The following is a 25,654-nucleotide window of genomic DNA, read 5'->3' on the forward strand; positions in this document are numbered from 1 at the left end:
TTCTTCCCCCCTTTCTTCCCCCCTTTCTTTTCTTCCCCCCTTTCTCTTCCCTGAGTTCTGATTTGTTCTCCAGTCTGGAATACTTTGATTGTCACCGGGGGTAAAATACTAGAGATAGCTTTTTCTCCACACTGTGAGTAAATGCAAAGCTGTATATTCCTGTCCATGTTCATATATGCTACTGCATTTGGAAAGGATGCAGTACATGCTAGGTGAGGAGAGACTTCAGGATATTAATAGTGTGGGCCAAATCACAAGTAAATGTTAATTTTATTTTCTTCCAGCCTTAGAAAAAAAATACATGCTGCAATATGCAAAAGTGCAAAAGTACCATTTCTACATATCACCTTCTAAATCATCAGTGATACCTGCATTGTCAGATAATTTTCCTTTGGAAAAAGTACCTTATGGCTCAGGAAAAAGCCTGGAGTCATTTTCAAAGGAAATGCGGTAGCTGTCTCCTATCTAGATGTCTGTATCTGAATCCCCAGGAATTTACAAAGTGCTGTTAGTCACAAAAATGCTTCTCTCCAATCTCCATTCTGTTATTACTTACCACGTTCTAAATGTACCTGAAACAAAAAAAAAAAACTGGACCACCTTTGAAATTGCAGCCTGGGTCTGTTGACTGGCTCTCTACATTTGCCAAAGGGGAAACATTTCGCTGTTCCTTGTCCTTCCCTCCAGCCAGTAAAAAATTACCTTCCCCCGTTCTGTGAGCCCTGTTGTTCCTCTAATGAGGAGGAAGTGTGAGCCAGTTCAGATCACTTACAGAGGAGGAAACTGTCCAGCACTTGGGAGAGAAAAAGTAGTTTTGCTGGGCTAGTGAAGTGCTCCAGGAAACCTGAACTCTTACTTCATAGTCATGTTTTTGTTGTTAAGAGTTCTGTGAAAAACTACAAATTCATTGTTTTGGTTTAGTATTCCATATGTTCAACTTGCCTGTGACTGGAAAAGGGTGTAGTTAAGTCCGTTGCCTCCACTCCTGATCAGGAAGTTCAGTTTGATCACAGATGCAAATGGGTTCCAGGGGAATCTGTGATTACTTTCCATTCTTTTAACCCTCAGAACTTTCTTATGAACTAACATGGGGTTACAGCATTCTGATATTGCAAATAATTAATTTTAAAGTATTCATAGCATCTTTGCACTGCTTGAAATAATCAGCATTCAGAGTATTCTGTTCTCCTTGGTATATCTTGCTTTAGAGGCTTTGGGGTTGTTTTTTGGGGGTTGGGTATTTTTTTAATCTGTTACTATTTCTTATTTTTTCTGCCAAGGAGTTGTACATTGTTTTTTGTTTTGGGGATTTTTTAAAATTAAAACTAATGCCATCATGCAGCTTGGTTTTTCATGTGTAGTTTCTTTTCTCTCCACAGATGATGTCTATTCATCCTGACCATTGTGTTTCCACTCAGATTTTAGACAGATTGATGGAGCTAACACTAAAAAGCTGTAAGTATTTGAAGGGTGGTAAAGTGGCCACCTAAATGAAGGCATTTCTCCACTCAAGTTGAGAAAAGTATTGCTGAGAAATTAAAAGGTTGTAGTTCTATTCTGCGATTCTGGCATGAATGTGGGCTCTTCACTGAGTGTGTGCAAGCTGAACTCCAGTGTGTGGTCCTGGCATGTACCTGCAAAGCAGTGCATCCAGTACAGAGCCTTTAAAATTCATGTCCGGTATTTCACAAACAGAATTGACCTGAAGAGAAGCCCAAGTTTGCTCTAAAGTTCGCGCTCCTTTCCTTCTTTTACTTTGGAAGATGCAGACACTCACAGCTTAAGGGCTACAAGATGTTTTTCACATTGCCATACCCAGTGTGTAGCACTGCATGGTTTGCTTTCCAGATAAATGACAAAAGTGAAGAGAATCATACACCTGCACAAAAACACTTAGAAGGATCCCTTCAGCTCATACTCTTGTTGGTGCCGTGTGTATTTGCCTTCCTTCATGTGTACTCTTAAATACTTCTTCACTACAAGTTCCTTTATACGTCCCCCATGTCTTCACTCAGATCCATCAAAAGTCACATTCATTTAAGGCTGCCAGTTAACGTTGTTAAAGCGACGTGGTTCTCTTGAAGTATTTGCTCAGGCCTCTCCAAATTGTACCCCATATTTTAATTCTTGTTTAAAATGGGACTGTGAGCTGGTATGAAAGGGAATGTAGCCTCCTTTATTTTGTGCCTTGCTGGCACTAGGCTTGATTCCGAATGAACAGTTCAAGATGATGAATGAACATTCAAAGAATTAAGACTGGGAGAGATCCTTGTTTAGCACTTGTGTTCCAGAAACCTTGCCTGTTTTCAAATCTTACTTAGCTTCCTTCCAGTCCCACTATGGTAACTCCCTCTTACCTTTACTTATACAGAACAGTAATTTATGTATTCTCTTAAAAATAAATATTGCCTCCTTGCTTGTTCTGCTGTTTGTGATGAAAGAGAGCTGTGATGGATGGAAGGTTGGTGGAACTTGAAAGTAATTGAACTGTTATGTAGTCAAGATGTTTCTCTAGTGTAAAATACTGTGTTAGACTTTTTTTACCCTCTCCTCGTTCTGAACATAAGTGTATTGTTCAATATACCAACTCTTCTGAGATGAGAGCTGGTAGAACTGATGCAGATTGCTGAACTTATTTGTTTCCCTTGAAAGGAACTAGTGCTAAGAACTAAATTTAAAACTAATCCATTCCGTGTGTTTTATTTGTAGCTTCCCTCAGTGATGAACACTCTAAACTGTGGATTCCTTCAATAGCAGATATATCAGTTGTTTTTGTCAATATGGGTGTTGAGTTTAGATCTCTCTTTCCATCCCAAGATCTGCAGCCCAGCTTTAACAAGCATGATATTTTGTAAGTGTTTTCCTTTTGATATTTATTGATTATATCCTTTGAAAGCAAATCTTGTGCTTAGAATGTAGAAGAACCTTGGAAGGTTTTTCTTTATTTCCCCTCCCTTCCATCAAGGCATACTTTTCTTTAAGTTCTCAGCTCAGGTCTTAGTAGGAGTAAATAACCCAGAACTTCAAACCTAAGTAAGGATTCAGCAAACCAGAGCAGAGTCCTTTGTCCTGCATCTTTCTAGTGGAGGTTTACAGGAATGTTGCTTAAGTAGCTGAGCAGCATTGTAAGTAATTGGCCACACATTGAGTTAGATGTGTGTGCTCTGTAACTGAGGATTGTTTTGATTTGAAGGCATTTTGAAACGTGCAGGGTTTTTTTTTCTTCAGTTTGATGTAAATAGGCCTTTATGAGCTCTTAAATTGTTCATTTATTGCTCAGATTGTGTCTCTTTTATTAGAAGTCAGGTGCAAGAAGCAGTGAGTCAACAACAGCCAGGAGGAGACCTAGCCTCTGCCAGTCCAGCCTTCTCCAGTCTACTTGAAAACAATTTAATTAATGTGATTAAGGTAAAAAAACCCCAGGTTTTTGTGGGTTGGGTTTCTTTTTTTTGTGTGTGTGTTTTCTTTTGGGAGGGAGGATGGGATTTGCAATCTAGTCCTGAGCATGTTTTGTGAGTAGATGCTGTCCTGAGGTTTCAGCTTCACGTTCAGCAGAGTTTATTGCAGGAAACTTCAGTTTCCTGACTTCTGTTGGCTTCACTTACAGCTGCACAGTTTTGCTGCCTCCCTTTTCCAGCTGTGGCACTTTATCAAACATCTTGGCTCCCTCATATAGAAGAAACTATTCGTTTCTGTGTTCCAGTGGAAATGGGAAGAGGAGTTGATGCTGGCTCATATTTTTTTGTTGCCTCAGTGTGTTAATGCAGCTCTCAGGGTTATGTGGTTGGTCCCTGTGCAGTGCAAGGGGAATGAGGTGGGAGCTCACGGAGGGCAGGTGGAACTGTGACTGACTTTCCTGTGGAAGTGAGCTGTTAGATCCATGCGGTGTGTCCTGTAGGCTGGATGAGTGCTGGTTGCACTTCACAGGCTGGTTCCCTGTGATTAAAGTTGTATGGTGAAAATGCTGACTTTATAACTGATTTCAGTGTTCCTTGTGGAAATATCTGAATCCTCCTGACATCATTTGTTTAGAGATTTTTTAACTATGAAATCTCATAGTTCAAAAAGAGGCACTTGGAGCATTTCCACTAGAGACAGAATATGTATCTCTTGATTAATTTGTGTTCTCCTTTACGCATGCATCCTGTATTGTAAGTATATGTGATAATGCCTGGGTGGGGAAAATCTCCTGATTTATGTTTTCGGTATTACTGGTGTATTTAGAAGATCTGTGCAGTAGAGAAAGATTGCTGTCTGGGGAATATTGCCATTGTTCAGAAAATGAGCCTCCAGCAGGTATAAAAAAAAACTTTGAGTGCTGTTACTAGGAGATGGGGAGACGTTAGTACACAAGAGTAGCAAAAACAATACATTATTTGATGTACTTTTAATGTGAGGGTGGAAAGCTTGAGTTCTCATCATGCTTTAAAATAAGCTAAACCAATTTCAGATGTTAATACTTCATATTTCTTTTAAAGTTTCTAGATTTCTGTACAACAGTAATTCAAGATGGATATACTGATGAAGAAATATGGCTGCTGCTTCTGTTGCTATTTAAAATAAGCTTGGAGAAACAGCTGAAGCGAGTTCCTTTGGTAGATCTTCAGTGCCTTTTTGTAAAGCTTCTGATGAGTATAAAAGATTGGGATACAAAGGTAACTTCATAAATTAATTGTACTGGATTTGTGAAACTGCAACTTCTGTTTTGAAATTTTAATTTTTTTTTCTTGACATGTCAGAAAAATACTGCTTGAAAATGTAATAGAAAAAATTTGATAATAATGTGTATAATAGCAAAAATTTGAAGCTTTGGGTTTGTCTGAGATTTATGAAATGGGTGGGTATACTGAGAGGGTTTTTGTTGCATGACATGCTTGCCTGTCCACTTCTGCAAGAGGACTGTTATATTTATCTTAAGATTGTTTACTAAAATTGCTGTGTGTTTAAAATGGCTCTCTGAAAGAATAAAGAAATTATTGCACTAAGCTGCTAAGATGTCATTAAAAGCAATCTGATCTCAACTACCCTACTTAAAATAGTATTTAGCAGACTTAACTACAGGTGCAAACAGAAATCTCTTTATGGACATCATATGTTAGATCAGTTCCTTTTATCCTTTATGGTATGTTTCTAGGGAGTAGATGTATTCCTTGGCAAATAAAGCAAACAACCATTCTTCAGTATCAGGATGTTTTGTTGTTCTTTTTAAAGATGCCCGGGGTCTGTGTGGCAGTGAGTGAACTTTCTGACCATCACCATAATCTCCTGTGGCTGGTTCAGCTCGTGCCAAGCTGGACAGTGCGTGGACGGTAATGACACTGTAACCTCAGAAATGTGTAGGATCATTAATAGCTGATTTATCTGTATAAGCTCAAAGTCTGATAAATGCAATAGGTATTACATGGCACTTCAAAAAAAGTATTTGTGTCTTCTCTTGTGATACAGATGTATGTGCAGTTCTTGGTGTGCATGTATAGCTTCCTGATCACCTCTGCTGTGAAAAAGGGTTGTTAAATTTTATATGTAGTTTCTAGGCTGTGCATTCCTGGTACCCTGTAGTAAAGAAAGACGTAACTTCCTATTCTGACATCCATCACCTACTCTAATTCTTGTCTGAATTACCAAAAATTAAATTTTCTTTGAGTGAGTCATGTCTACTTCTAAGCATCACTCTGAGTTCTGTATCTTTGAAATTAATAAATTAGAGTGTATCTGAGCAAGGAGAATTAATTGGGTCATCAGTTTCAGGCTTAGAGACAAGTATCTAGCAGTGTGTACTTGTGCAGAAGCTAAGATACTTCTGGTTTACTGGCCTCTTTACTAGTTTAATAGCATCTATATTCAGAAAATCCAATTTAATAGTTGTAGGCAAGTTTATATCTAGGGAAGCCAAGCATAGCCTCATATACTTTGTCGAAACAGTGTGGATTTGAGAAATTCTATGGGAAATAATTTTTTTAAATTGTTTTTCAGGGAACTAAGACGACGTCTTAGCCTAGTGATAATTTCAAAGCTTCTTCATAGAAAGCATATAGAAATACCTGATGACAGTGACAAGCAGGTACTGCATATATGTATTGTGTTTATATAACATGGAAGTTTAGAAAACTTATATTGTATGTTTGTGTTTTGTGTTTTATGTTTTAATATTGTAAGCCTCTTCTCAAGAAACTTGCAAACTTACCAATTAATAATTTTCTCTTTAGATTAGTATTAAAAGTATATTTGCACATGTGTGTAATCTGCATGTTCTGCAGCTTGTAAGTGCAGTATTGTTTGTGCCTGCACATCAATTTTAGACGTTGGAAAGAAGTCTACACTTCTTTGAGTCTTCCTTTTATATTCATGTGGTGACACTCTTTGTTTCATAGGTTTGATTTTTTTATTGAGGTGATGTACAAACACTTTAGTCTGTAAATAGTCAAAAATTACTCAAAGCATAACTTCCTTTTAATTAAGAATCCCTTTTCTGTTCTTGTCTTAATGGACAAATAATGTAGTGGCACTGTTTCCAATTTTCTGTTGCCAGTAAACCAGTCCATTTTGTTAATGTTTGTGTAGATGTCTCTTCTACATCAGTTTGTGGTGTGTATGAAACCTTCTGTGCTACTGAAGAAGATGAGAAACATGAGAGAAGGACTGGAGGAGCAGAATGCCTATGAAGACCACCTTAATGTAGAACTAGAACAGGAGGTATATAGCAAATAGTGCTTTTTTGCATTTGTCTTTTTATGCATCTTCTACACTTTTAAGAATGTTTCTTTTAATTTTTGTTAACTGTGGACAGTTCTGTACATGGAACTGCACGTACGCTACTTTGTTGCTCTACATCTTTAAAATATTATTCATATTCAATTTTGATTATAGTCATGGAGGGAAAGAAGTAGCATGTGATGGAGGAGCCTGTATTGGGCTGTTTTACAAACAGGGAAGTGGTCAGATTTTCTGAGTCACGTGGATTTCTTGAGTCCTGACTTCTGTAATCAGAGGACTGTCTCCTCCCTCCCTTCTGATGTAATCAGTGGAAACTGTTTGGTGCTGAGCCAGACCTTCACCTGCAGGCTTCAGAAAGATATTTATGGATCTTTTATTAATCTTTTCTCATAAACAAGTGTTACAAAGATTTAGTATTCTGTCCATATAAAAATTGAATATTGGTTTGGTTATTTGAATGTTATCATGGAACGTCTTAGCAAGTATTTTGATCTGGATGTAGATGATGGGAAAATAAAGCCAACTGCTGAATTTAATTTCCAGTTATTAAAACCACAGAAATTTTTACGGGTTACTTAGGTTACCTAAAACACTGTAATACCATTTTAAAATGTTTCTAATACATGGATATACTGTTTCAAATTAGTTATTTAGGCAGATGTGTAGACCTACTTATCCATTGGCCTGGCTGTTGGAGGAATCATTCCAGAAAGCAAAGATGGTGCTGTTTCTAGATGTGAAGAGCTATAATGGTGCTTTGACTGCTAAAGTTGTTTTGATTTCTCTCCAGGCATACTACTTAATCTACATCCTCCTTCATCTAGTCAGTGAAGCCAGTTTCTTTGATGTTGTAAATTCTGATCAAAGGGTAAGTAACTTCAGTGGCTAGACCTTTAGATTTTAAAAGACTGTTTTCCATGCACACTTGGTCTGTTTTGGTAAGAGCTATCATGTGATCACCATGGATAATAGCACTGGGGGAAACTTTTGTTCTGACGCAAGGTAAATGCAGAAGAGCTTGTCTGGGCTTACTGCAGAGAAAGAAACCTCTTCTGCATTTCTGTGAATAGAGTTACCTCAAAATATAAGGCTGTGGATGAGCAGGCATTTGTTGTGTTAATCGTTCTCAGAAAGTATCCAGAGATTAACTCAACACAGAAATTCTAAGAAGTCAAATGATCCTAAAGTAGGATTGAAATTTTTCAGTGTAGAAAGAAAACACTTTAAAAATAGCTGGTAAAATGTGTTCAAACACATTACAGTTTTCTGTGCTGGAGTGCAGCCATGCAGCAAGTGAAAGCTAGGACTCTAGCTCTTCTCTGTAGCGATAGTTCCTTTGTGCTGTGTTAAGTAACATCTGTTCAGTAATGCCTTCTGCTTAGCCTTTCAGTAATCCTGTTCAGATTTCTGTGATCACTTGCTGGGAGTTGCAAGGTGTTTGTGTAAACCTTCTGTCCTGTGGAATCACTCTTGGCGTTTAAGAAATCTGTCATGTGAACTGTTTGAGAGAAGTAAAGCAGTAATGTTTGGTTACATTTGGAGGCTTAAGTGTCTCAGTTAACTACTTAGATTTATGGAGAACTTGATGTTTTCAATATTTTTTTTAATGTCTCCATTTCTTAATGAAGAAAGAATCTATTATTCACTGACCCTTTAGCCATCAAGTGGCCAGAGGGATGTGGCTGGATTTTGTGCAGACTAGACTTGTGTAAAATCAATCTATTTCAATTCTGGACCTCCTCCAGTTAGATGGGGTAAACTGTGGCCTTGAGACACCAGCACATGTTTATAAGTAGAATTTCAGCATGTCTCACCTGTTCTGCAGAGCAGAGCCTCTTTGCAGCTGTTCGGTGAGAGATTGAAACCAGGAACTTTATGAAGAAATTAGCAGAATGTGGAAGACCTTGGGAGTCATTATCAGGAGATTATGAAGTGGCAAAACTGCTTTATTAAAGTAATCAAAAATTTAGAGACAAATAACAGTTCAGCACATAAGCCTTGGATATGTTTTACCTGCTCAGCCAATTCCTACAAAAGAAATTACCTGAGTCATCATTACTGAAAAGGTTATTTTTAGCTATTGTGGCTTCAGAACTTTTTTTGCTGATAAAAGATGTGAATGGCACTGCACTGTGTTTGCTACTTTGGGGACAGAAAGGATTTGCAAATTAGCTAAAAAACCTTAAAATTTGTGATGTATAGCTCTGCTATACTTTGAAACTATTTTTTAAAACAATTAGGCCTGGTTTACCAGGTGCACACGAGCAACTGACAGAGGATCTTGTGATCTTATTTTCTTTCTTTTCCCTTTCATTCCTGTATATTTCAGAGAAAAAATCAAACCGAAGCATATAATTTTTAAATTCATATAATATTTGAATAAAACTTCTAGTACTGACATGGAGGATTTAATAGCTGTACACTTTTATCTTTATTTAGCAACACATACTGAAGCTCTCTCGTGCCTTAGATAGGTATGTAAAGGGTGATATTAGGGAAGATGCAAGGCTGTTTTATCGATCTAAGGTAAGACACAAAAGTTGATATATTTTTTTTTTGGTTTGGGTTTGCATGTTTTTTAGTGTTCGTGATGCTTGTTGTTACCTCATCCCAGCCCTGGAAATTCCAGGAGTTCCTCATAGGTTTGGGGTTTTTTTCTGTTTTTTCTGTCTGCACTGTGTCTTTGCATGAAGCTAAATATATGCTCATTTTAATTCACTGTAAACATTCCTTTTGCAAACAACAGGACTCTTAATAGCTGTAAAATGTGAGCTTGTCTTTCTTTTAACCAGGCCTCTCAACTTCTAGGCCCACAGAGCTGCTCTGTTTCTTTCTGTGGCACTCGTTGGTAGCTCATTCTAATTGTAAGAGCAGAGCCTACATGCAGGGCAGGATACAGAGGACTGAAAAAGTAGCCTATCTTGCATGAGTCTCCATCTTTCAAATTAATGAGTTAATTAAAAATGTTATGGCTTTAAGCCAACAGTGTATGTGATGCAGCATCAAGCTTGGACAATTGCCTTTTGTTTGCTTTGTGGCGCGGGGCTTACTAGTGGTAGTCCTAATTTTGTGACCTTCATGCTTTGCCTGCTGTCCCAGCAAACCAAATAAATCAGTTCAGTGATAAAGTCTTCAGCCTCAACTTTGAAAACTCTTGGCTTCTTCAGCTTTAAATCAGGCCTGTGCAGTTGTGTGCTTTCTTACCTCTCCAGAAGATTCTTCTTTTCTTATTCAGCCAGAATTAGTGGAGTGTGGATCCTTTTAACAAGTTAATTACTCTTGCCTTGATTGTTGTGACTCTGCTCACTTTCACTTTTGTTTCTATGTGCCCTTGCACTGGGAGGGGTAAATCTTACTCAGGTTTTCTCCATCGCTTCATTTATGTAATAGGACAGTGACTTCCAGAGGACACCACTGTGCTGGGTTTTAACACAGCATATGAAGCACATCTCAGTGTGAATGGCCTGGATTAAACACCTGCTTGTGATTGGTTATGAAAAAGCACAGTTTACGTATAAGGAATTTATTTTGGAAGCAGCCAAAGCATTGTTGGCTTTTGTGATTGCAGTTCTAGGTACAGTCAGACTTGTGTAACAAACCTCACTTACCCAAAGATGAGATAGTGTTTGGAGGCCAGAGGTTTGCATGCTGATTCCAGACATTTAACATGGGGAGTCATGTGCCTCTAATGTGTTTGTGTGGAGTACATGACTTTGAATTCAGAGTCCCAAATTACAGGACCTGAAGTTAAGGTAGTGATACTTTGTGCCAGTAAAGTTGTTCCCTTCCGGTAAACCTTGGATGTTGGGTTATCTGGGGTTTTATGAGTTTGAGGCTGGTGGGGGAACATAGGGTATGATTTGGGCTTTTTTTAACATAAATGGCTAAGCTAATCAATCTGAATTTGCAGGTAAAAGACTTAGCTGCTAGGATACATACCAAATGGCAGGATGTGATACAAACCACTCGGCTTACTCAGGTACTGTAATGAAACCTTTTTCTCTCTTTCTTCCCACATTGTGGGGTGCATTTAACTCATTTTTTAGCACTTGAAAATAGCATATTCTTTTGAAAGATTTTTTTTTTCTTCATAAGTGGCATGGCTGTGGAATACACTTACATGTATTAGAATAGATTTTAATTAAAATTCTTACTTTGCTGGCTTCAGTAAAACCGAGATGTCATCTTCATCCTTAAAAGTGATACTTTTGTAAATGTGTGTGTAGTTACAGTGACATGCTAGTACTGAGTCAAGTCCTAGGGCCTGTCTCTGATTACAGTTATTAGCAGATGCTCCAAAAAGGACGTTGGGCCAGGAATGCAGTGATGCACTTCCTGCTGTGGTCTGGCAGCGTGTGACTTCAAGACTACTTGAGTCCAAGGTTCTATCCACATATATTTAAGGACTTTTGATAACTCCTCCCCCTTTGAATGTGTAAAAAGTTTCATGCAATGATTAGGCAAAGCCTTTTATGCTTTGTAAAAGTATGTATGCCATGATAAGTCTCTCCAAAATATTTGCCTTCCTGACACCTAGCTGGACTTGGTGAAATAGATGAATAATTTCTAGTGATACCTAGAGTTCAGAGCCATTTCCTCCAGCCTTGGCTTGTAAGGTTTCTGTTGTAATGTGATCAGACCAACAGTTTGAGTCCTGTCTTGAAACATAAAGCTACTTGTCTTGGAAAAGCTTAGCTTTCCAGTAATGAGGGTTTACATAAAATTTAAATTGTGCTTATATGCTTAGTATTGATTGCAGTTAAAAACTGTGTAATCAACCATTTGTCTGTAAAGACTCCCAAAAATGTGCAAAAAACATGTTGTGTGTAGTGTTTGTGATATTTCTTATTATAGAGGAGGAGGGAATCATGGCTGCAGAATCTGCTCAGCAATTGATGGAAGTTGATAATGATGCAGCTCTTTCAGAGTTGGTTTTTCAAAGATATTTGGGGTTGATTCGCATATGGGAAACTGGCAAGTGTGTCAGAATAAAATTCTAGGGGCTTGCAACACAATGTGGTGCTCCCAAGCTAAGCACCTGCCTACTCTACTCATTTTTTCTGACATTGGTTTTCTGACTTGTGTACTGATTTGTTTTTACTCTTTAGGGAAAACTGCATGACTTCTGGGAGCCAGATTCATGAAATCTTTCCTAGTTCAGGGAAAATAACAGAAAAACTCTGAAACCAAGGAAGATGTAGAATGAATGAAGCTTCACCTTGTTTGGAACAGAAGAAATCAGTCACCTGAGTTAGAATTTGAGCTTGATTCAGACAAATACTAGAAACATGAGGATCTAATTTGGTTAACGTTGACTTTTAATACAGATGCTCTACTTCTGAAAAATTAATGTGGGTAAACTGAAAAAAACCATCCATTTCTATAGCCTTCTCAAAATTGGCTACAAATATTTTACCATATTGAAAGCTGAAGGAAGTTTTCTTGTTTTCAGTGTTAATCACAAGACATATTTGAAAACAGTATGTATTCATTTTCTTGCCATCATATACCTGCAAGCATTGTTTTAGGTTGGCTGGGAAAGAACTGCCCTGTGATATGGAATGTGAGTTCAGAAAGAGTGTTAGACCTCCCCTGAGGCGAGGAAGTGGCTCAGAACTGGGCTGAGTCGTGTTAGTCTGCAAAGCAGAATTGGTGTGAACATCCAATGTCCCTTAAAAACACAAAATACAGCAGTTGCACATGAACCAAGTGACTGCACTTGTATTCACTTGAGGATGGATGCAGAACTTAGAGTGGTTGTGTCCAAACAGTTCAAGTGGAGCTTCTTTCCTCTGGTTGTGTTTTATGAAAGAACAAATGACATTTGCTGTAGTGAAGTATTCATTTTAACTTACCTTCCTCATCTTCAGGCATGAATTTATGCAGTGAATGTGACCACACAGAAGTGTTTCTATAAGACTGAGATATAAATGAGATCTTATTACACCACTAGTGTGTCTGACTTTACTTCCTATTAATGGAGAAAATACTAATCCTAAATATCAGCTCAGTGGAGATTTGAGATGAGCATTTGGCTCACCTGTGTAAAAACTGTGAAAGCCATATGATGTCTGAATTCCTTGGTGTGAAGTCCTGCTGCACACACAATATGTCCTCAAAACTTCAGGAGCTTTTATGAAATAATTGAAGCTGTTTGTGAAATAATTAAAGGAAGATATGATTTCCTTTTGTGTTCTGTGTGCAAATGCTGTCATTTAAATCTTACACTGTGGTTTGTTTGTAGGATGGGTGTATATAAGAAGAGAAAGTTAAGGTATTGAGTAGCAGCACTAACTCAGATTCCCTTAGTGAGATTTTTAATAACATCACCATGTGCATTTTATAATACTGTTTCCTTTTAATTCTTGGAGATTACCCTGTCTTATATGATATATTCCCTATGGTAAGAATATAAAATAAGACTAAAAAAACCCTGCCAACCACAAAACCTTCAAATTTATTTATGTATATTTTATATAAAGGAATGGGCATGTCTTATAGGAAATTTAGTGTGAATTTGCAAATATAATACATGTTTTGTCTTTCATTTCAAGTGTTATAGAGTTGTGTCAGTGCCATCTCTTGCTCTAACTTTGGCAGCTTATCTGCCTTCCCTCTCGTAGCAGTTACTTACTCTGTTGAATATATCGTATGTAATTTTATTAACATTTATATTTTTTCTCACTAATGTTGTATAAAGTTTAAAAAATACAGAATGTTTACTGTGTTTAATGTGTATATATTTTCTTACCATGTAAATTTGATGTTGCTGTCCTGTATATTTTGGAGAAGGAAAGGGGAGGGGTTTAGATGAACAGCTTTTGTACTGCAGTTCAAAGCACATTGAAACTGCTGAGGTTTTTTTCCACATAAAATAACAACTTTGATATTTACTTTTATTTAACAGAACAATGAAAAAATAAAACCAGACACGCCTTTCTAATTAAATGTCCCTGGACAAAATGGGCATTCCTCAGCTCTGTTTCACAAAAAGATGGCTGCAGGTCCTATTTCGGTCTTAGGGCACATGTTACAATTCTAGGGTTTACAGCTGATTAGCTTACTATAAATGGAGACAGTCTTGAAATCATTTTCAGCTTGGCCAATCCTGTGTTTCTGTGCTTAATGCCCGTGGATACATTTATACATTCTAGCATTTTCCCTCTCTCTCCCCCTCCTACTTTGTCTGGACTTCTCTTCCATCTGTTTTGTAGCTGAGAAGTAATTCTCTGAAGACTAGACATGGGTTGAATTAGGACACATGAGAATCCTTACAGACATGATCCCAAAGCATCACTAGTGAGTCTTTACAAGGGACTCCTGGCAATGAAATGGCAACGAAATGGCAAAACACAACGGCAGCAGGTTTGCCAACTCATTTGTTAGCCCCTAGCCAGAAGTTACATGCATTGGAAAAGGCTGTTAGCACAATAAAGGTCTTAACTGCTTTGTTTGTCTTACAGATAAGCATTTTGCACTGAGATCTATCTTTTGATACTATGTTGGCTGTACTAAGAGCCATGTTATCTCATTTCATGTGGAAGTAGGTGCACTTTATCAGTAATCACAGAAAACATTAAAGGCTGATTATAAAATAAACATTTGTAGTTCTTTGCCTTTTTTTTATTATTTTCTGACAAGCTTCTCTGTGGCTTAAAATAACCCAAACACTTCTGGTTTTAAAGTTGAAGAAACCTGCCAGTGAAACTATTTGTGCATCTCATATTCTCACTTTTCCCGTTGTGGAACTTGGTAATGGATGGGGATTTCAGAAGTGATTAATGACTTGCAGGTAGGTCTGGCTGAAGGTCAGTAGGACACTTCATTGATGCAGTGGCTGCAGGAACTCTCTGAAATCCCTAAAGCTGATGATTTAGTTGAGGGTGTCTTTGGGAAAAGCAGGTGACTGGTACAAACACCTGAAGTGTGGTGTTATTATCGGTGGAGCATTGGGTTAGATTGCAGTGAGGGCATTTTAGAGGTAGCATTTCCATGGGGAAAAAAGACCATCTTTTAATAGTGAGGGATGGATACTGCAGTGTTAATTTTCTGAGCACAGACAAGCCAGGTCTGTCTCCGTGAAAGGTGCCTGTGCTCAGCACTGTCCAGCAGTCAGTTCTGGGTGCCCGTGGGCCGACACTCCGGCATGTGGGCTGTGAGAGAGGCTTTGCTGTCTCACGGATATTCAAGCAACTACTTCCAGGTGGTTGAGTTTTTCTGCTGACCTTGACCCTAGCAGGAATACTACAGCTACAGTACTAACACTAGTCTTGTATGTTTGTTTTCTTTTCCAGGAGAAATGCATGTATAGCGTAGTATCCCTGACTTTGGGTTTGTATTTTGATTGTTTGTTTGTTTGCCTTCCACTGGCTTCTAATGTCTGTGTGACTTTTTGTCTCACTAGAAAGGGCATATCAGAAATGGTGCTGCTGGAGATGACCCCCCCTAATTTTTCTGGGGTCTGATTCCTTGGGTTTATGAGCTCTTGGAAAACTTCTTGTCCAAGGTTCCCCCGTGGGAAACATCGCACTCTGGCAGAGAGGCAGCTGTTATTACTGACATACTTGTGCTTGTTTCTGCATCTGAAAGAGAGAAAAGGGGTCTCTTGGGACTGGCTGACATGGGGCAGAGAAGAGGCTTGATGAGCTTTTAGGAGCCTAGGCAGCTGCTGAGGGATCCCTTGGAGTTCCAAAGGATCTGCCCAGAGAGGTCAGACAATCATTAGTGGATTTAGCTCATTCCTTGTGGTTTAACTTATCAGAGTGCCCTGTTCAAATTGCTGTTTTCCCATCTTCCCTCCAGGCTGTGAAATACCTTCATGTTTTGCCCTGTGGATGTTTTGCCAGCTTTACTGCTGGGGCCTCTTCTTATCTCATGTTGAAAAGGGCTTTCAGTGCTGGAGAATGGCGTGGGCTGCTGATGGGGAGGATCCTAGAGAAAGTAAATTCCTCGAAGGGCTTCTCCTTGTGAAGATGCTTTTAGTTTTGCCTAACTGATGCTTTTTTCAGCCAGTGCTTCCTCGCCTTTGCAGTCGGGAATTTGAAAGGGAGTGTTTTATCTGGTATCAAAAGCAGGACTGGGTGATGAGAGAAGAAAAACATTTGCATCTTCCCATTGTGTTATTTTGGTCTGGATGGTGAAAACCAGTCCCAATACTTTCAGGCTGCTTTTAAGTGGTGTTTGGTTATGTTGTACTTTTTTGAATGCCTCCTATGTCTTCCTGTGGTGAGCTGCTGCTAATGTTTCACCTCCTTCAGCTTTCCTGACGCCTCCCAGTTCCTTGTAGGGAGCTCATAGGGGAGGGGATGGAAACTCCACTGGAATTGCTCCCTTCCTTGTCATCAAGGCAACGTTGCCACCAGCCTGGAGGGAAACCTAAAGCTTTTCAAGGCAGGTTTGGCCCGTATGGTATGTTAGGGTGGATAAAGGGGCCATTTTCACAAACCCTCCTCCCAGTGCTTCCATTTGCGTTTGCATTTGTGGCTGCAGCTGTCTGAAGCCAAGTGAGTGATGCTCCTTCCCTCTTGCAGAGAGAAGCAGAAAGGGTAAATGGATTTATGCTGCTTTTGTGCTACGGGGCGAGTCCTCCACCCGAGCAGTGAGTGCTGTGAGCTGGGGCTTGGCATGCAGGCTCCATGGCTGTGCCTCTGGGTCTCAGGCTCTCTTCTCTCGAAGCCTGCTTGAAGAAGAGGCAGGAGCAGAGGGTCCCTTTCCTCTCCAGACTGACCAACAGGCTGCAGCTGGAATAAAAACAATAGCTTAAAGCTGCCAGGCACAGCAGTGGGGAGAGGGTGGCTAGGCGTTGTTTCATGCTTTATTGACACTGCTGGCTTTTATAAAGGCAGTGTAAATCATGCAGGGCAGCCACGGGCTCCTCAGACAGCATCGTTCAGGCTCTCAGACATATGGATCTGCTTGCTGGAAACTGAGCCTGTCCCATTTGCCCTAAGCCAGGCTGCGGGGACAGGCCTGCCAGGTGAGGATGCCGAGATGCTGCACTGCATATCAGCTCTCCTCCACATTTGTGGAGCATTGCCTGCCTCCCATGTGTACTAACCCATTTTTTTCCCCCTGTATTTTAGGCTCCAGCATTGTTATGGTAAGCTTTGCACAGCACAACATGTTTTTCTCTCCAGTTGATTTTCTCTTATTAGCCCATTTTTCCTCTTGCCCTCATTCTGTTTTTCCCTGCAGTATGTGAACGCCGTTTGCTGAGAAACTGTGTCAGCCTTCCTCTAATTAAGAGTCTGGCAGGAGCCAGTGCAACAGTAATTTTGGAGATGACGCTTCCAGTTTGGAGCTGACACTAAGCTGAGGTGCTGCGGCAGGGCTTGTGCCGGGGATGCAGGAATGTTCTCCGGCTGAGCAGGGCAGCGGGACAGGGGGACCCACGAGGAGCCCGGTGCAGGAGCAGTGAGTACCCTGTGTACATCTCAGCTGGGGTATTTAAACTGTGTCCTCTTGAAAAGCAGCTTTGGGAATGGTTAAATCCCAGGTTATATCACAGGTTTATCCCTTTGTGAGAGTGTCTGTATGTGTGTGTAAAGGACAGGAATAAATTGCAGTGGCCCTAAGTTGGCTGCATCTCTTGGAAATAGTTGTCATGTTGGAAAGTAAGATGGAGAGCTCGACAATCAAATGGCCTGAAAAAGGGCAAATAAGGAGAAGCTATTCAATGGCACTCTGTAATATGGCTTCAGACTCCGTAGTTCTTTTATTAGCAAGAAAGCTCAAAGCAAACAAAAGGAGACAGGAACTGGGGATCTGCTTGCCTCAGGATGTTGTGGATGCTAAAAGCTTAGAGGTTCAAAGAGCATTTTGTGGCAGAAAAATGCAGCAGGGGTCTATGAAATGAAAGCCGCTCTCCCTGGCTGAGAAGGCTTCAGGCTGCTGATCCCTGGAGGGTGGAGTGTGTGCTGGGGAGATATCCCAGATATCCATCCTGTTCCTGCACCCCCTGCAAGGTGCTAGGACTGTGGTCCAGTGTGGTGTGCTGCCTGTATGCTTTATGTGAACAGCTGAGGGATTTCATGTCAAGCCATCTCATAGTTCCCAAATTGTCTGTCGTGTCCACGGTTGCATCTCTCCTTCCACTCCTGAGACAGAAGTTGCTGTTGAAGGTGGTGCCAGCCCTTGCTCTGAAGGAGGCTAGTGAGGTGTATGGGATCAAATGTGTCGTGGCTGAAGAAAACTCAGCAATATTTTTTGATCTTTCTAATGACCCTGTGAGCGAGACTAGGAAGATGAGTTGTGTGGTTCAGGAGCTCCAGCAGAACACAGCCAACCACATGCCAAAGCTGAGCTCCTTCCTCTCCCCTCCCACCCCATCTATAGGTGTTTGCAGCTGGAGAGGAGCACAAATAAGAGCAGATGAGGCGACTTTTTAAAAAAAATCCTTCCTATGTGGTTGGTACCTTTAGAGCAGAATTCAGCATTTTGCCTCTCTACTTGCTGTGTCAGATTTGCCTCTTGGGGGCAACCTCACCCTGCTCCAGCTGAGACCAAAAGCAGTTTAAACGCTTGGGGGGCGATGACTCACTGCACATCTCTCGCTGCCATTGCGTTATCTGATCATTTTTAGCAGTCGAGGTCATTATTTGCTGAAAGGATTTTAGGATTTAAGGCATCGAGGTTGATTGTTCATGGCTTTTCAGAAATGATGCGATTGGTTCTTGAAGGTCCCTTTCCAGGCTTGGGGTCCTTCAAAGTTTTTTCCTGCCCTGGTGTCCTTCGGAGAGAGGAGGATAGCATGGAAGGACGTGTGTTTTGTGGTTCTGGTTTAATGGACAGAGCATAAATCTGTGTGAGGAAGATTTACAGCGTTCTCCTGGCTCTTTTGCCTGGGATCGCTTGAACTGTCACTAAGCCTGTTAGTGCTGCGGATGTTCTGACCTGTGACAGGGAAGAGAGCAAACTTACCGCTCCAGCTCTGCTTCAGGTCTGTGTTCCTGAGCAGGCGTTTTGTACAAACCTCGTCCACATATAGCCATTTGCATTTATTTAAGGGGTGTTGAGGTATATGATGGAATAAAGGAAGTATTATTCATGCTTCGTGTTGTGGTTCCTAATGGTACTTTATGCGCTGATATGACCTACAAAGCTTGTTGTTTCGTGCCTGCAGTGCTCTGATGTTCTTCCTACCCTGAGGGTCAGAAATGACAAGAATAAACGATCGTGATGAGTGTCTTGCAATTTCCTGCTCTCTTGCCTTGGAAGTGTCCTTGCCAGGGCGCAGCTCAGTGACCTTGCCAGCGCAGGCAGCGGGGGAGGCAGTGCTTTTGTCCGGCTGTGGGAGCGAATGGGGCGGCCTTTGCATGAGACGTGAGGGCAGATCAATTTATCCATACCCGTGTTTCACCTTCTCTCCAAAGCGCAGGGATGCAGCTGGGGCTGGGCACGGGGATTGGCCCAAGTCCAACACACAAGACCCCTCCCGGTGGAAAATACCAGTGGATGAGGCTGGAGCAAGAGGGGTTAACTGTGGACCCCAGAGCACAGGGACTACATGAAAGAGGGGTGCAGGACACTGCAGTGTGTTTCTGCCTGGTGAAGGAGTGAGTCAGTCCTGCTGGGACAGCAGTTCCTGGCTCCAGCCAGCCTGGGCGCTTGGACAGCAGCAACCTCGCAACTCATTAACCCAGCCCTCTGGCACTCGCTCTGCTGGCCTTGACACTGTCCTTCTTAATAGCTCCTCTTCTTTCCTTTTTTTTTCTTAATATTTAATAAAGGTAAATTAGCTATATGGATATGCAGGTACATGAATCAAAGGAATTCAGCTGACTCTTGAACATACTGTTTGTACAAAGATGGGCTAAAGCACCAGGACGTGATGGACACAACCTGCTCAGAAAACACCTAAGGATGAAAACCGCTTGTAAGGCATCTCACTGCAGCTTCCCAAAATCTGATTATGTAGGGGGAGGGGAAAAAAAAAATCAGATTTTGGAATACATTAACTTAGTTGAACAGTACAGGGAGAAGGTACCAGCAAGAAGCAAATCAATTCCCAAGGGCTGCTGGGAAATTTCACTGACTTGGAGCTTTAGAGAAAGGCTGGCTGCACTTAGAAGAGTTATGTTTCACCTGAAATATTTAACACTGGACATTTGAAATGCTTTGTGTATCTAAAGAGCCCACCAAAAATATGCTTACAATGAGCTTTTAGAGGAACCTTGGGCCCATGCCATCCTGTCGATGGATTAACCCAGATATTTGGGTTGTTTGGTTTTGTTGGGGCTTTTTTAAGGAAAAGCATGGGAAGGATAAGTTTCTGGCCTCCATCACAGGGAAGCAAAAATTACCATGTAATGAATGCTGGGCTGCTTTTGGGACATGTGCTGATAGATCTGTTGTTAGGAGGGATATGTTTCCATGGCAAAACCATCATCCTAAATGGCACTGTAACTCATCAGAGATGCTGTGGTGGCCCCAGGGACCATCTTCCCCGTCCATTCTGAGCATCCTTCAAGGGAATATGGGAGTGCAATGACAGGGGGGAACAGGGCAGCTCATGGTGATGCTCCCCACAGCACTGCTGCAGCACTAGGGCTCTGCTGGTGAGGCTGTCAGCTCAGCGTTTTTCAGTCCTTTCTGACTTTAAAAGACAACTACAACAAAAGGCAAGCTTGAAATAGCTCATTTTACCTCAGCAGACAAACAGCTTGCTTTGAGCATCATTGTCACTCAGGCTAAATTACTTTTAGATGTTTTTAATGACCGGGTAACATTTTTCAGCTGTTCATTCTGCAGCACCCTGCTGGGGGACAGTCCATCTATAAAGACCAAGGACTCCAATATTGTGGTTGTTCTTCCTGACATTTGTTTGGGTTTATTATTTGATATGTGATTCCCTGTGGCAGGGATGTTTTTAGCTAAATTTACAGCTACAAGCTCTTTTATTTGCATAAAGGAGATCTGTTTCCAAAAGGGTTGGGACGCTGGATATGCATGTAGCAGTGCAAGGTCACAAATGCAGAGGAGAAACTCTGGGAGATTGAAGGTGACAGTCCAAATTCTGTTTGCACTGAGGGTGACATTACCACTGGGCTGGAGGGATTTTTACCCATCATTTGTTACTCCTACCTTTCATTTCACTTGTAATGCACGGCACGGAGAGCTGTGACTTGCAAAATGATCCCAACGGGAACACAGTTTGCGACATCAACCGTGCAGGTCTCCCAGATCCCTCTTTCAGAGGCAGGCATAGCTTTTGCATTCATTCCTGAAGGCAACTTTTAACCCACTCGCCTTCACCATCTACGGGTTTTGCAGTGCTTCTAGGAGATGTATTTTTAAATCCAAGCTCATAAATTTTGGAAGCTCTTCTCCTTCCCCCACCCCCTCACCCCTATCAAAGTGTCAGAGCTGAAGAAAAACTGTGAGAATGATGGATGCGCCCGGCACTGCTTGCCAGTGCTCTGCCTGTGTGTGGGGGGGTTATTTACTGCACTGCTGGGTTGTTTCTTCTCTGGTGGCAGTGATGGCAGCATTGGGGTTTGGTGCCTGGGAAGGAGAGGCAGGATGCCCATGGGTCTGGTTGAGCTTTGTGCTGGAGCAGGCAGGGCTGGGGAGAAGTCACTTGGGCACAGGGACACAGAGGACCAAAAGGTCCCTGGGGACATGGATCCTGGCTGGTGGCTTGGTCCAGAGGGTGGATGCTGGGGGCCATAACACCTTACTGGCTTTAGCTCTGGGTGGTGCAGGTTAGCTTGCCAAAAAGAGCAGCTTTTAAAAGCCACAAATCTTATCCCAGCCCTCATGCAACCCCAGGGATGTGTGTTGCTGTTCTAGGCAGTTTGTGGCAGGGACCTGACCTGCCGTGCAGGGGAAAACATAGGGCACTGTGCCCCACTGCAGAAACAGAGAGACACCCCTGTGCTCCCTGGCCAGACTGGAGCCCGTCTGCTTTTACTGGGAGCAGCTGGGATGATGGGCAGAGGGGTTGCCGATGCCTAACTGAGCCAGTCACTTCTCCCAGACCTGGAGCTGGAACTGTGTCTGTGCCTCCTCCCTCCCTGCAGCCACCTTAGTCCTGCTCCTGCCCCAGAGCTGGGACAAGACCCCATGTTGAGCCCCAAAACTCCACTCTCCTATAGGATTTCCAGTGGCTGCTGGCATTTGACCCCCATTCTTCCAGGAGCATCCCAAAGCAGCTCTGCCAGTTGAAAGGCAGGTCAGGACCCTTCCCTACCACAGTCTCACCAGCCCTTGCCTGCGGGCATGCTGCCGACAGATCCTGAGCCAGGAAGATGCTTTCCACTGGCTCAGAGAGTTTTGCAGACAAGCAAACCAAATCCTGCCAGCTCCCTGTGTGAGCGCCTGTCCTCCGTGAACTCCCGTGCATCTCTTGCAGCCGGGCTTGTGGGAACGGATCGGAGGCTGCTGTGACTCAGCTGCTTCTCCCTTGAGAAAATCTGCCCTGGCACCGTGCTTGGCTCTGCGGCTGGGGCTGCCGACACCTGGCAGCCTTCATCAACAAATGGCCTTGGGCAAAACATCCCAGTTTCCACTGCCAAACATTTACTGAGGGGAAATGCAGCATCTGATCTTGCAGGAAGTCGAGGCAGCAACTCTGTTGCTGTACTGAGCTGGGGGGAAAAGTCCCATCCCTACCTGAAGCTGAGCCCTGGGCTGGATGGGCTGCAGCATGGTCTGGCTGTTCTGGTCTGCCCCTGTCTTTTTCCATCTCCTTATAACTTTCTCAGACAAATTCTTCTGCAATTGTAATTTTCCCTGCTGGCTCTCAGCCTGAAGAAACAGTGGTTTGGAAAGTTTGCTCAATGACTCGAAGGGAAGAGGCTCCCAAGCCTTTCATGCTCTGTGCCCACTGGAATATTTTTTTTTCTCCAGGGCTAATCTGTGGAGCATCACGCTTGGCTTGACGAGTGCATGACGCTCTCAAGGAACAAAGCCAAGCCTGATGAGCATGTACTCAGCTGCTGCAAAGCCCCAAGTGCTGTTAGACTCCAGTCACCACCATCAGATCTTTTCTGCTCCTCCACTCCACACAACACTGCTGGCCCAGAGTCTGTGCAGGCTGATCCTGGGGCAGGCAAAGGGGACTGACGAGACAGCGGGTGCTGGAGCAGTGAGATTGACCCCATGGTGTGGGGCTGGTGTGCTGCCTGCTGGGCTCTTTTTCCATGGAGGCAGGTAAAGCAGTGATGTAGGTCTCACAGCATAGTTGTTGGATGGAGGGGCCTGGAGAAAGGCAGGTTTGCTTGTTGCTTTCTCATGTCAAAAGGGAAGAGTACCCGTTTTTCCGCTGGTGGTTTTGACTTTATAACACACCTCTCATCATGGTGTGAGCTGGCACGGCTTTAGCATGAGTTTCACAACTCTTTTGTGGGTTTCATAAATCCCCAGCTGCTGGAGTGCTGTGACTGTAACTCCCAATTGGCTTTTAGACCAGGAGATCAGCTTGAAGCGGTCGGATACCTTCTGCCTCTTGGACCGCAGAGGCTGGCAAACCAAATCCCAGATCTGGGGCTTTATCTCACTTTTCTTGCTTGGTGCAAGGGAAAGGCAGGCTGCTGAGCAGAAGACAGACCTGCCTTGGGAAGCAGTTTCCTACCAAAGGCTGGAGATCCTGGTCAACCCCATGGGTTTGATAGGTGCTGACACCCCGTTGGTGCTGCAACCCCCAAACTGGGCCCTTTGTGACATACTGTTCCTGTGTTGTGCACCCCTGCCAGCGTATTTCTAATTTAATTCTGGCTGCTATTTGATTCTGCTAAGTTGTTTGTATTTACACCTCTGTGATCCATAATGAAATCCTCTGTCTGACCAAACGTGGTTCCCAGTAGTGGGGGAGGGGACACACAGCAGTGGGGAGGGCAGGGGTCTCCTGCCAGTCACCCAGGACACCCCTGTGTATGGGATATCCCCTAAGGTCTTGACTGTGCAGCATAAACTTCAGAGGAGGCAGGGGGGCTGGAGCCTGGGAGCTGGCACATTTTGGGGCTGCAGGCAGGGTGGGGGTCCCTTGGGGTCTAGGGTGACAATGGGTGCTGAGTTACAACCAAACCAGACAATGCTTCATCCCCAGCAGAGCCTGAGGCACAGGGGTGTTGTGCATTAACCACCTAAAATCCTGTTGTTGTGTGCTCTGACTGGGTCCCCATGTCCCTCCAGGAAGGCTGCATGCTGGTAGTGGCTGGGAAGTGTCTCTGGCAGGGAGCACCTGGCACTGCTGCAGCCCTGGGCGCTAAGCTGCAACCTGAGTGCACGCAGGTTGCTGCCTCCCAGGCTCGAGGCAAGTGCAGCATGTGTGCTGGGAGAGCTGATCCGTGCTAATCCCATCAATATTTCACGGTGTTGTGGCCCTGTTATAATTCCTCGCATCATTTGGGATGCCGGCTGGGATGTGGGTGCGGTGCCAAGTGAAACATGAGAGCTGCCATTGCTTCACCCTGGTTCCCTGGGCATCAGAGGGGTGAAAGGGGCTGTCTGTGGTCATTTCTACCTGCTGCTGTGGGTAGAGTTGTGTGGTAGAGACAAGAGAACCCAAACATGCCGGCTGAGCATGGGCATCCGCCTGGTTTTGCTGTGTGTTGGAGTGATGGGGCTGTGCTCTGATGGGCAGCTGGCCCTGGCATGGATGGGGCTGTGACATGGGAAGAGCGTGCTCTGCCTGGCCCTCTCTCTGTGGAACAGGGTGTTTAAGAAGAAATTAAACAGTAACCAGTCTCTGGGCTGGTGATCAGAGCACAAAAACATTTCCTTTTCCTTAAGGCTGTTTGGAGTCACAGGGAGAGAGCATTACAGATAAAATCTTGCGTGGTTTTGGGGAGGGTGGTTTCCCAAGATGCCATGTCATGACCCATGGAGTCCCCTGCTCTGTGCTGTCGTCTGGGCTAGGACAGGGGTTATAGGGCTGTAAGTCATATGAGAAGTGGCTGAGGGACCTGGTGTTGTTTAATTTGGAGAAAAGGAGGTTCCAAGGAGACCCTATTGCTCTTTACAACTACCTGAAAGGAGGTTGTAGCAAGGTGAGGGCCAGGCTCTTCTCCCAGGCAACCAGTGAGGACAAGAGGAAATGGCCTCAAGCTGCACCAGGGGAGGTTCAGGCTGGATAACGGGAAGAATTTATTCTTTATAAGGGTGGTTAAGTATTGGAACAGGCTGCCCAGGGAAGTGGTGGAGGCACCATCCCTGTAAGTGTTCAAGAAACGACTGGATGTGGCACTTAGTGCTATGATTTAGTTGACCAGGTGTTGTTTGGTCAAAGTTTGGACTCAATGATCTTGAAGGTCTTTTCCAACCTTAATGATTCTATGATTCTAGGCTGCTCCAATAGGATATTCCTCTTCCAGCCCCCTGCTGGCTCTGGGGTGAGGTTGAAGCAGAAGCCAGACCTCCACAATCGACAGCATGATCGCCTCCGTGGGGCAGAGGGATGCAGGTGTGAGAGATGGTTGGGTCTGTTTGGAATCCACTCTGCTGCCTGGAACCCACTCTGACTCTTGGGAAAGCTGTACAAATAAGAGGAAGGCCCTGGCCTTCAGCCTCGTGGAGCCCTGAATTCCTTCAGTTAATCTCATGGGGGCAGCAGAGCAGGCAAAGCTCTGAAAATAGATCCGTTTCCAGCTGCTGATGACTCGTGTTAATTAATTAAAGCTTCGCAAGCTTGGGCCTGTAAAAGCACACTGCTGGTCGCGCCAGGCTCAGCTTGCTCTGCGCTCATGCACTAATTATCCCACTGCCAGGCCAGCAGCTAACGAAGCTTCAATTTGTGCTGGGTTCGGCTTCCAGCCACGTGGGAGGCAGGGAGTGCCGTTGCAGGACAGGACAGACACAGCACCCTGAAAAGGGGGGAGCCTTAGGGAGCCCCGTCCCAGCCCTGGCACCCCCTTCTCCAGCACTCACAGACTAGTTCTCCCCATAATTGGCCCTGCAGCCTTCAGCTGCGCCTCTGCTAAGGTAGGGAATGGGGTTCAGA

The 25,654-nt window shown here is 43.2% G+C and overlaps 2 protein-coding genes across 5 annotated transcripts in view; both read left to right on the top strand.

Annotated features, from left to right (window-relative positions):
* SLF2 (SMC5-SMC6 complex localization factor 2) overlaps positions 1–14,313 on the top strand; it is a 31,056-nt gene extending 16,743 nt beyond the window's left edge. For all 4 annotated transcript variants that reach the window (XM_027672221.1, XM_027672219.1, XM_027672222.1 and 1 more), the window contains exons 10-20: positions 1,380–1,455; positions 2,710–2,851; positions 3,300–3,408; positions 4,479–4,655; positions 5,212–5,309; positions 5,974–6,061; positions 6,562–6,693; positions 7,505–7,582; positions 9,154–9,240; positions 10,625–10,693; positions 11,823–14,313. In XM_027672221.1, coding sequence (XP_027528022.1) covers positions 1,380–1,455; positions 2,710–2,851; positions 3,300–3,408; positions 4,479–4,655; positions 5,212–5,309; positions 5,974–6,061; positions 6,562–6,693; positions 7,505–7,582; positions 9,154–9,240; positions 10,625–10,693; positions 11,823–11,858 — 1,092 coding nt within the window. In that variant the 3' untranslated portion in view covers positions 11,859–14,313. The remainder of the gene's footprint in view (positions 1–1,379; positions 1,456–2,709; positions 2,852–3,299; positions 3,409–4,478; positions 4,656–5,211; positions 5,310–5,973; positions 6,062–6,561; positions 6,694–7,504; positions 7,583–9,153; positions 9,241–10,624; positions 10,694–11,822) is intronic.
* Positions 14,314–16,998: 2,685 nt separating this feature from the next.
* The window catches only part of SEMA4G (semaphorin 4G), a 29,640-nt gene continuing 20,984 nt past the window's right edge, over positions 16,999–25,654 (top strand). The window contains exon 1 of the mRNA XM_027672502.1: positions 16,999–17,127. The gene's annotated coding sequence lies outside the window, so the exon portion shown is untranslated. The remainder of the gene's footprint in view (positions 17,128–25,654) is intronic.

The sequence above is a fragment of the Neopelma chrysocephalum genome, unplaced genomic scaffold (assembly GCF_003984885.1).
Source record: "Neopelma chrysocephalum unplaced genomic scaffold, ASM398488v2 Primary Assembly neopelma1_97390, whole genome shotgun sequence".
NCBI lineage: Eukaryota > Metazoa > Chordata > Aves > Passeriformes > Pipridae > Neopelma > Neopelma chrysocephalum.